The 12,062-nt window shown below is 35.6% G+C and overlaps 1 protein-coding gene across 1 annotated transcript in view; it reads right to left on the bottom strand.

Annotated features, from left to right (window-relative positions):
* Nucleotides 1–12,062, bottom strand: part of LOC149775776 (anaphase-promoting complex subunit 7-like) — a 67,623-nt gene that overhangs the window by 8,109 nt on the left and 47,452 nt on the right. The window contains exons 13-14 of the mRNA XM_089943149.1: nucleotides 11,284–11,396; nucleotides 6,132–6,248 (exon numbers count right to left, since the gene is read on the bottom strand). Of these exons, the coding sequence (XP_089799275.1) occupies nucleotides 6,132–6,248; nucleotides 11,284–11,396 (230 nt within the window). The remainder of the gene's footprint in view (nucleotides 1–6,131; nucleotides 6,249–11,283; nucleotides 11,397–12,062) is intronic.

A 12,062-nucleotide genomic window follows, 5' to 3' on the forward strand; every position in this document is an offset into this window, starting at 1 on the left:
AAACTATCCCTGGTATTCTTCAGCAATAAATTTTTTTCTTCAAATTAGCTATATTTCAAATTAACTGCTGTGGTGTATATAATGGATGTCAGATTGGCACCATTCTCATTTTTGTACAATTAAACATTATTGGAAGCCTTTTGGTGAAAACCATAAGCCAAAATGACCATCCATTCTGGGGGAATAGTGACAGAAGGATTTTCAGGGCTGTTATGGCAGCAATATTGGATGCTAGATTGACACCATTTACAGTTAGGATCAAGTAGGTACCATAAAAAGTCTGTTGGTGAAAACCCCATACACTGTATTGATATACTGTATCCATCCATTTGGGAGGATTCAAGATAACAATATTTTTTAGATGGCCACCAGGGTCCCGAGTGGCCAAGTGGTCTAAAGAGCTCTCTGTTACAGATCACTGCCATCTCACCTCTGTCTGTGTGGGTTCAAGTCTCCGATTCAGCCAATGTGGGTATGTTAGAAAACTTGCCAGTAGCTACTCGTAGGTCTGTGGTTCTTTCCGGGTTCTTCCTCCACCATTAATACTGGCCACCATGTATAGCCTATTGTGTGCTGAAAAATTGCTTTAAACCCTACAACAACAACAACAATAGATGGCTACCAATAAGGCCATATTGGTAGTCAATTTGCATCACTTTCATTTAGGGAAAACCAGGTACAATAATAACTCTTCATTCTGAACTGCAGACATCACATCACAGACTAGCTTCATTAACTGTTACACAACGTGCTTGCAGACTGGGTCAGCACTGCATACATCACAGACTAGCCTGATTAACTGTTACATGATGTGTCTGCAGACCTGGGCCTGGATTGCAAACATCAAAGTCTACTTTCATTTGCTGATCTTTATATTTGCCTGCAGATCAGGATCTGTACCAAAAACATCACAGACAACACTGATTTACTATCAGATGATGTGCTGCAGATCAGGGTCTGAACAGTACATTCTACTGAAATAACAGGGTATAATGTGATATGATGATAAATTAGGAAATGGTAAATCGGGGTCTAACCTATTAAGAGCTGAATGCAGGTTAAATACAGTACCACATCCCTTAGAACAGTCTGGAATAGTATACATGGGATTGCATTATTAACTACTATACTGAAGGTTAAGAGTGTGTGTTCTTGAACATTAAAGTCACAGATTAGGATTACATTTTGTGTGTTGTATGTAACTCTGAATTTGATAGATGTAGTGGCATGAAAAATGTGTAACATTTGTCCCATTCATTGTTCTCATCTGTCCCATTCATTGTTCTCATTTGTCCCATTCGTTGTTCTCATTTGATGGTCAGAGGTAGACATTACCATATTTATTTGGAGCTGTAGCTTGCAAACTTTTAAAGAAATTAACAGACACAAAACATTGTATAACTGTAAATAAGTATTTGATGTTGTCACCTGGCATTTTCAAGGACCTATCTATAAGGCCAGGTCTCAGTTCTCAGGTCAATATAAATTTTTATGTGTATAAGCTGTCACTTATATGCGTTTATTAAAGATCAAAGACTGAAACGTTTTCCCACATAAAGTCACAGTTTGAGGGTGTATCATTTACCTATCATGTGTATCAATATCATGGTCCAATCAACAAGATCAAAGTCATGTGTGTTGTTTACTCATATTTTATATTAGGACTGTAATTCTAAAACCATCAAAGGTAGTTTAATTAAACTTACAGTTAAATCATAATTTTTTTATGTATCATTTGAATTCATCAATGTTTAGATCATAGATCAAAATTATTAATAAGGATAGCAAAAAAAGAAAAACATTTGATTCATGCATCATGACCTAAGGTCATGTCACATAACACATTTTCATGATTCAAGTTGAAAGATCATTGTTATTTTTCATGTCTGGGCCATAGTTTATAAGCTGTTTAAGTAACGAAAATAAAATGTTTTGGATGGTGTGTCTTGTATCATGATGAAGATCCTATCTGAAAGGTAAGGTAACCATCATCTCAAGGTCATTTTCTTGTGAAGTCTTTACTGTCACTTAAAGCTATTACGAGTAGTATTATCCAACACTACAATTTTACATATTGAATTTAAGTAACTTTCACAACCTTAGCCACATTATAACATGCCAATATGTATATATTTCTTTTCAAGTCTTTAAATAAAACTCTACATTTAGAGAGATGAAACTGAATGTGCTTATATCCATGATAATCTGACAGTGTTTCATATATGACTTTAATGGTTCTATCTTAAATATTAACGTATTAATTTTTAAATCCTGGCTGTAGCTATAAAGCCATTAAAGATATTAGGAAGAATATATATACATGAGTCTCATCTTTAACACCATTTCCAGGATCAAAACCATTCACTGGCATCTCCATTAACACTGTCCCTTCTCCAAAAATCTGATATACTTCTTAACTTTAAAAATAAATTGCCTTTATCATTATCATCAACCAGTATTTGCGAAATGAAATTGTTATCTTAATCATAAGATGATAAATGCTGGGAATCAGCCATTTTGGTTGTCTAAGTAGCCTGTATTATAAATGTACATTTGTAAAACTTCCTTGATGCAAACTTCAAACTATGACAGAATGCTTATTCCATGTCCCACTGTGCCAAATAAATTTAGTTTAACAACCACTGATGTCATGCCAAGAACCCAGATGTATATAGTTATGAAAAAAGACACGTTGTGGCACACACTTTTAAGGGTGAACAGCTGAATAAAAATTGTATCCTGTGGAATACATTTTCATATGAATGAATTCAAACTAAGTTGCTGTAGTGCTCAAACATCAATGGTCTCCAGGGTGCAAATTCATACAAATTTTGTGTTACTCATGCAATCACACACCTGGCAGCATCTCTGTTGCTGTATATCTAGACATAATAGTGATTCATGTATTTATAATCACATCCTCTGCCCCAAATGTTAAGGTCATAAACAAGGGAGGTAAGCGGCTACATCCTTCTCTAGGATGTCAGTTCTACAACTTCATATATTTTGATGAAATCGGATCCAATTCCACACTGGCAGGTTTGTAGCCCTCAAATTAAGGTTATTGATAGGGAAATAAGATGAGGATATAATGAGCTGTGTGGTACTGTTGTTATTTAAAGCATCGAGGTTGAGTCACATATCATTGTTTTGCTTTCATCTTCAACAACCAATGTCACACTATTGTGAAACAGTGGATTCTTTGAGTATGTGCAACTTAACCGTCTTTACCAAAGAGTTTTCATTAATTTTATGTGTGTATGTGTGTGTGCTTTAGATTTTTAATGTAGCTTTAACAATTTTTCAGTCATATCGCTAAAATGTCTGCAATGTGTAGGTTTATAGTGATGTCTAGCACTGTGGCATCATGCCATAGACATGTAACATGATGTCCCACACAGTGATATTATCCTGACAAAAGGTCGACCAGCCCTAACACTAACCTCTTAATGCTAAGTGCCAAGCAAGGCAGCTGTTAGTACCATTTTAAAAAGTCTTTGGTATGACTCAGCCAGGGTTCAAACCCACAACCTCCTGCATCCGAGGTGGATGCTCTACCACTAGGCCATCGGAGCACTCTCAATTTTATGTCCAAGGAGCTGTAGCAATAAAACAAAAATCATGTAGACATGCTGCTTTATCGGAAGATTTCTTTCTTAAAATAAATTTCCATTAATTTCAATAGGACACAAATGTTAGTACCAAAGAACTCTTCACGTAATCATAATTGTGAAATAGGTTTAGAATATATGTGCTCCAGCTGCTTGAGTTTAACAGAGAGTGAGGCATGACACGTAAAGTATTTATTTATTTATCATCTGCCCTGCATGACCTTATGAAATGACAACATTTTAGTTCCCATAACAATCAGATCAAAAATACACTTGCCATTTAAAGTGTTACATATATTTGATTTAGTTTATATCTGATTAGATTTTAATTGTGTGATTGTTAGTTTTCAAGTTTTTATTCCATTACATGTTATAGTGATGTAATTATGTTTAATGGACTTTGACATTTTCCAGAAATTAGTTTCATAAACACCTAATAATAGAACTTTGCATCTAAAAGCTGACCTAGTTCCTGACCTTAATAAAGAATTAGTAAGAGTTAAAGTAAAAAACTTTTTTCATTCTTAGTGTGGATTTATAGGGTGGAATCGTGGCTGTACTGGGTGTGCGTGACTTTACACATGTTAATAGCCTTTACTTCGAAATTCTGGCTTTACCGGAATTGTGCAGTAGTAAGATATAGTAGTGATGTATTAAGCAATAATTTTAGTGGGGCTTTTAAACACTTTGACATCAAGGTGGTGTTTTGTTCTGTTGTGACCAGTTGGAGTTAAAAATTTTAAATTTTCTTAAAATTTTTTAAGAGATTAGATCTTTTCTCTGGGAATATTTAAGTGCTCATACAGAATTCTTGAACAAAGACATTTATTGAAATTTTATTCGGAATTCAAACACCTGAATATTATTGTTTGTGGATCAACAAAGAACTGTTGACACGTCAATACTATACTGGCTACAGCGTACGTCATTTACCTCCCATTTTGGTTTTTCATTGGGACTCAAACTCAAATTCATTAGAACATTTTATTACTAGGACTTCTGATTTTTAATTCCTGGATTATTCTTGGATTATTTTTGGATTTAATTCTTAAAACCTTAAGTTCTTTTACTCATTTTTACCTTGTTTTTCCAGGGAAATAAATTATTTGTTAAATTTTACAAAGCCTGCTGTCTTCACTTTTTTCTTGTTAATGTTTATGAGAGCCTGAAAACGTAACAAAAGAAATAAATATAACTGGTTAAACATTAATGGAATATATTTAGGCAAGTTCTATTTTTCACAGCTTCCATAGCAACCTGGTGGAAAATACGTTTTCATATTGCCCCCACCCCAATACACTGGTAACATTTTTATCAAAGTATTGTAGGAAATATTTTTATATCATAATCAGCAAACAGATTTTTTTAATAGCTACCTGAAGGCTGGAAATGTGTAGTTTTGCAGTTAAAATTGTCCAGCACCCCCACCAGTTTACTATCTTTTTTACTGTTATTTCAATCTAAGCATAGTAAGCCATACTGGGTTTCCTTTAAAGTATGTTTCATTTACACCTTGATAATTCCCTTTGTTGTTTTTTTTTTAAAGGAGTCAAGAGTTAAAACATTTTCAAAATATTTCCATTTATAATATCATGCCATTAAGATGGCAGTATATTGGATTAATTTGTCCATCTATGTCTGTTCATGCTAAAACTCCCATACAGCTTCACTTATTAACATTAAACTTGCACTATGGGGTGTTATTGTTGTTGTGGGGTTTAATGCCATTTTTCAGCACACGATAGGCTATGCATGGCAGCCAGTATTAATGGTGGAGGAAGAACCCGGGAAAACCCCGGGAAGAACCACCGACACACGAGAAGCTACTTGCAAGCTTTCTCACATACCCACGTTAGCCGAATCCTAGACTCAAACCCACGCAGACAGAGATGAGATGGCAGTGATCCGTAACGGAGAGTGCTTTAGACCACTCGGCCACTCGGGGCACTATGGGGTGAATATGGGATGTGTATGTGTGTGTACCAAATAAATAAACAGACTGAAGGCGGATCCTTTTATTCTTTTTCTTATGCGAGTGAGAGAGATGTGATCACATAAACTTTCAACAGGTAACACTCTGAGATGACTACCCATGATCGTATTACACAACAAATTACTTGCTTTATCCACAGTTCTAAAGCTGATTTACTTCAAGGTGAGTACATTACTGTGTATTAAAACTATATCATCCCATCAGCAACAGCAGTATATAAACTTTTATTATCAGATAAATTAATCTGAATGAATCAACATGCACTCTCAAGCCATTTCCACAGGATTACTATTTTGATTTGTCACGGTTTTATTATTCAATCAAGCTCTATTTTTATAAAAGGAAAATCCTTTGTATGTCAAAGTTCAGCTCTCTTTAAATGCAATTCCCTGCATTATTAGACTGAACATGAGCTTAGTTTCAAAATCAAAAAGAAAATGAAAGCAAAGAAAAATTATTTTGAAATTATGCAGTAGAGACCCTTTCAAGCATTACCAATTAGCATATTTTGAGTGTAAAGCACCTACCCAAGGGCTTTGTTGTAATGATCTAATGCTTCTTGGTGTTCATTTGTTTGTGTCAGGAAGTCTGCCAACATTTGGTGAAGTCTACAGGTGCTCTGATTAATCAGTTGTTTGCGTAACCTGCACATTTAAAACAACAATAATAGTTTTAAAAAATTTGTCCTGAATAAATAAGGTAGAGGCTTTAAATTATAATAATAAGGAAAATAATAAAAGTAATAATAATAAGAAATCCAAGTGGGTCTGAGACGGCTTACCTCACTGACATCTAACAGCAAAAGCAATTTACCAAGAAATTTGGGTTTATATAATGCTCTGAGATTAAATTTCTTCCAACACTGTTGGCTAAATATATTGTGAAAAGAACTGTTTCAAGGTTTCTCTAGTCTCTCTATCTTCATCTATACTTGATAACATATCAGCATGATATGTCCAATATTGAACATCCCCTAGGCCAGGACTCTTTGTGTCAGAGTTGGTCAAACTAAATGAAAGTAGAAAAGTTGTACAGCAGAACAGCATCATTTGTATAAACATGATTAGCATGTTAGCAATAGTGGCCATATTTAATTGTGAATCAGCCTTATTAGTATAAAACTAAAGCTCATTACGCCACAATCCTTTAAGTCAAATTTGGGAAATTTATTCATTTTTTGGGAAGATACGATTCAACAGTCTCTATATTTTTAATAACAGAGTCATATTTATAGGTGAATTAGCATAACTTTTATAAATCTGAATGACCTCTAAGCCAGGATGATTTCTGTCGAAATTGGTCTAATTCTGTTGAACAGTTCTTTTGAAAAGTTGTTTAAAGTTTTTATTTCCAAGTTTTAGTAACAGTGGCCATTTATGATGGTGAGTGGATTGTCATCAATTGCACCAGTTTAATCACATTAAGGATGTCAAAATTGTAGAAAACATCTACTGGGTACCCACTGATCCTAATGTTCAGTTACCCAGGTATCGGATCAAAGGGAAATTAAATGTGTACAAACCTGAAGTTAAGTCAACATTTTTAAAAATATTTAATTCACAGCATCCTATAAATATCACTACCTAATATCATCTGGTACAAAGTCTCAGAATTCACCCTCATTATCTGATAAAGTGAATTAGTTCTGCTTGGCATTGTAAAATGTATTCACAGCTCAGTAATACCCAGGTTATTATCAGTGGGCTCATACCCATCTACCTGGATACCAATTAGCATCTTTAAATCACTTTCTGATCAGCAGTTTTTGACAAGTTTTTTTAAGCATTTTCTATAGTTAGTAATATTGGCCTTATCTGTCAGTGGATCAGCATCATCTGAAAAATATGAAAGGTCTTTATGTCATAATGCTTTCTGTCCATGTTTTTGGTCAAATTACATTGAGCAGTTTCCAGATGTCATTTGAAGATTTTTATATTTTTAGCAATGTTGGTTACATCTGAAGGCAGATTAGCATCACTGGTACAAATAAAAATCAAAAGCCATTCATGCCACAATGCTCCTTTCTAAATTTGGTCAAAATCTGGCACATTTTTTAAATAACTTTCAAACAGAAATTGTTGATAAACACAACATACCATGCAAGATGGACACAGGACCAGATATAAACTTATTAGCCTTATGCCTAAATGAGACCAGACAAAATAGGTATTATGTATGGAGACTGTTCAGTGACCAGGCAAAATTGGTATTATGTATGAAGACTGTTCAGTGACCAGGCAGAATTGGCATTATGTATGGAGACTGTTCAGTGACCAGGCAAAATTGGTATTATGTATGGAGACTGTTCAGTGACCAGACAAAATTGGTATTATGTATGGAGACTGTTCAGTGACCAGGTAAAATAGGTATTATGTATGGAGACTGTTCAGTGACCAGGCAAAATAGGTATCATGTATGGAGACTGTTCAGTGACCAGGCAAAATAGGTATTATGTATGGAGACTGTTCAGTGACCAGGCAAAATTGATATCATGTATGGAGACTGTTCAGTGACCAGACAAAATTGGTATTATGTATGGAGACTGTTCAGTGACCAGACAAAATTGGTATCATGTATGGAGACTGTTCAGTGACCAGACAAAATTGGTATCATGTATGGAGACTGTTCAGTGACCAAATAAAATAGGTATGATGTATGGAGACTGTTCAGTGACCAGGCAAAATTGGTATTATGTATGGAGACTGTTCAGTGACCAGGTAAAATAGGTATTATGTATGGAGACTGTTCAGTGACCAGGCAGAATTGGTATTATGTATGGAGACTGTTCAGTGACCAGGCAGAATTGGTATTATGTATGGAGACTGTTCAGTGACCAGGCAAAATTGGTATTATGTATGGAGACTGTTCAGTGACCAAACAAAATTGGTATTATGTATGGAGACTGTTCAGTGACCAGACAAAATAGGTATTATGTATGGAGACTGTTCAGTGACCAGGCAAAATTGGTATTATGTATGAAGACTGTTCAGTGACCAGGCAAAATTGGTATTATGTATGGAGACTGCTCAGTGACCAGACAAAATTGGTATTATGTAAGATTATCTATGGAATTCAATGACCCATAAACAGTGACAAGAAACAAGAAATAATTTCATTCAGAAACTGCACAGAAACCAATTTGTGAGCAAATTCTGTTTAATCTAGAATACTTATCCAATCCTAATATGTTAGGAGTATGTCCACTACCCCACCCTCCTAAACTAAAACGTTTGCCACATAAACAAGTTACCCACTTGCCAAGGTGGAATCACACTAGAGTTGTTACCCCTTGGATAGAGGGATTGCACCAAATCACATCAATCATCAGTTACTACTGAAGCAGATGTGCATGCTCTTTCACAATGCAACTTTGGGCAGGAGTGTGTGCCCATATTATGACTGGATAAGTATTATCAAAAAAACTTATTTTACTAAAATATCAGATTTCATTTTCAAAACATTTTCAACACATTAAGAGAATAGGTAAGTGATGGGAGTTATATCCCCTTATCCAACAGCTGACCCTGTCCCCTAACATGCATAAAGCATCTTTCAACTGATGTGACATAAAGGCTTGGGTTAGCACATGATTTACACATGGTTGCAATTTGGTGAAAAATGTGTCACTCCTGCAAATTTACCCAAGTTGTTGAAAAACTGATGAATGACTTGAGAAAATAACCTGTTGCACTCTTAATATGGGTCCCATGAGGTCAAACTGAGCCATATGGGATGGAAGATACCATACTGAGTGAAACTGCATAGAGTTCAGGGTGACTTACAAGGTAGGTATTAAAATGATTCTGCCTACTGTAGCTAGAGTGATGTAAAGGTAAGTTCTTAGGTGGGTCATGGAGGTTCTAGACAGTGTCTTCTTCAACCACACCTGAACCCACTGAGGATTCCATTAAGGTCAATGGGACAAAGGATGAGAGAAGTCAAAGTTTGCAAGAAGGTTGGATGGCCCATATAATCCCTTCCATGCTTTCAAAACATGTCCAAAATCATGGAAGGGCACCCAATGATTATGAAAGGGGCAAACTTCCTCTACTCAAAGAACCACAGGTGGAAGTTAACTACCTGTGATACTGAGCTTTTTAAACAAAATGTGTTTCTACTCACACTATAGGAAGAAAACTCTCCATTTCCCCTCAGATTTTCCAAGTGGTAGGCCATCTTGCTCAAGCAATTCAGTCCAATGCTTAATCTGAAAGCTGTTTCTTTCTATGAGTCAATTTTACATAAGATGGAGATGTGAGTTCAGCATATCTGGGTTTGGACAGAAAACCATCATTAATGGTTCCTGGGAATCTCAGCATCAAAGTTCTATAGGTTGCTGATTAATATTTTTTCCACTTGAGAATATCAATCAGTATTAGAAAGCACTCTGATTTCTTCACGTTTTAAAATAATAATGGTGGAAAGGGATATGCTTCAAGACCATTAAAAGTCAGGGAATGAGCCTTGAGTGCCTAGGCATTCAGACTGGACAAATATTGAGTTTTGCATTCCACCTGATCCCAAACAGTCAACCCCTGACTGAAGTTTATATGATCTGAACCATTCTGTGTCAACTAGTTAACTCCATAAGGACAGCAAGTCTACTAGGACAATGAGCCTACCTCCAATGTGGCAGACCAGGATGTGCATTTGTAACCAATGATAGTAACAAAGAAAATCCCCTGAAGAAGACAGAGGTATTGGGACTTGATTCCCCTGGCCTCCAGATATAATTGACAGCTGAAATGTCTGATAGAATGAGAACATCTTTTCCACAGAGCATCTTCTGCCACAAGTGAAATGCAGTCTTGGTGAAGACAGGCTCAGTTTAAGATGGTTTTTGAACTCCGTACCCTTGTAAATTATAAATGTTGGGATGGGACAAGATTGGCTCTCTCCTCTGCCCTTGTTGACAATGCTGAAGGTAAACAAGGGATTTCATGTCCTGATACACAAGATTAACTCACATGAGAGGTCACGCCTTGATCATGGATGACAACATCAAAATTATTATCTTTTTTTAAAGCCATTATGTCTCTTTTATATAAATCAAAGTACAGATGCCACTTTACTAAAATCAACTTTTCAATGCAGTCAGGTGACCTCACAATTGTAGTCCTCTCTTAACACTGTAACTGCAATGGTCCATCACATTACTGCACCCTCAGTACAGCATGCTCCATTGGTATGGTTATGAACCCTGGTATGACTATGTTCGATAGTGAACCTACCCAAGTATAAAGCAACCTCACTTATATGACATTAAATGGGTCCCTAGAACAGCATCATAATGAGGACAACTTCATAAACAAGTAGACTTCATGGCCTTTGCCACAATTAAAAGATGATCCACAACAGTTTTACCTACAAAAGTATTGCTGACTGTGGAGGAGAGATGGAGGTGTCAATCAGAAATGGATTTAGATAACTTTTCAGAAAGTTTCAAACCTTGTAGACTGTAACCATAAGGATGAGATGGTGACAAAAGAGAAGTTTGTGCTACACATATTTATTTTTTGATAACCTCTGGCTTTAAATGTGTAACAGGATTTATGACAATCCAATCTTTTTAGGAAGAGCAATAACAACTGCAAAAGGATGTAAGATGGGCAAAGATGTACAGTAGATAATGATATAAGCTCCACTAATCTATGACTAAAAGTGCTAAATTATACTTACAAATCGATTCCCTTCTCAAATTGCCGTTCCTGAGCCAGGATGTCCGTCATAAGGTAGACTGGTTCAAGGTAGGTTGGATCAAAACTCATAGCTCTCTCTAAGTACGTCTTAGCCTGCATGAGACAAATTGCTGGATATGTTGCACATGTGCATATACTGTAAATTTGCTAATAGGATACCAATTTGACATATTTCATGGTTGCCCACAGGACTCTCTCCCAATATGTGAATGTAAATATAAACAACCATGTCAATGTTTTGTAAAACCACAAAAAGTTACATGTATAAACTGGCTTGTAAGTCCAACCAAAACCTGCACAGACCCAGCTCTGTTGTTACTCAGTGAATCAACTGATCTAAGCCTATGGTGTTTTATATGAGTACTCAGTAAATCAAAAACACAGACACAGATTTGAGAAAGCAAACCGGGTTCCATGTTGTTTGCAGAGTGAGTATAAATGGCACCTACACTGATAATTGACAGTAATTCATTCATACTTGGATAATAACCTACACTGATAATTGACAGTAATTCATTCATACTTGGATAATATACACATAATAAAGCCAAAGTGGTTAAAAAAGCTGTTTCTACAATCAAAAATACTACATGCCATCTCATGATATATCGCTGTCTCATGTTATATCCTATATATTTCATGTAATATTGCTTCATCAAATGCTATATTCTATATATACATATTATATCCTAATTATTGTATCATATTTCACTGTATCTCATGTTATATCCTGTACAATATATTATGTTATATCACTTC

This window comes from Sinohyriopsis cumingii, chromosome 19, assembly GCF_028554795.1.
Source record: "Sinohyriopsis cumingii isolate HCF-2022 chromosome 19, ASM2855479v2, whole genome shotgun sequence".
Lineage (NCBI taxonomy): Eukaryota > Metazoa > Mollusca > Bivalvia > Unionida > Unionidae > Sinohyriopsis > Sinohyriopsis cumingii.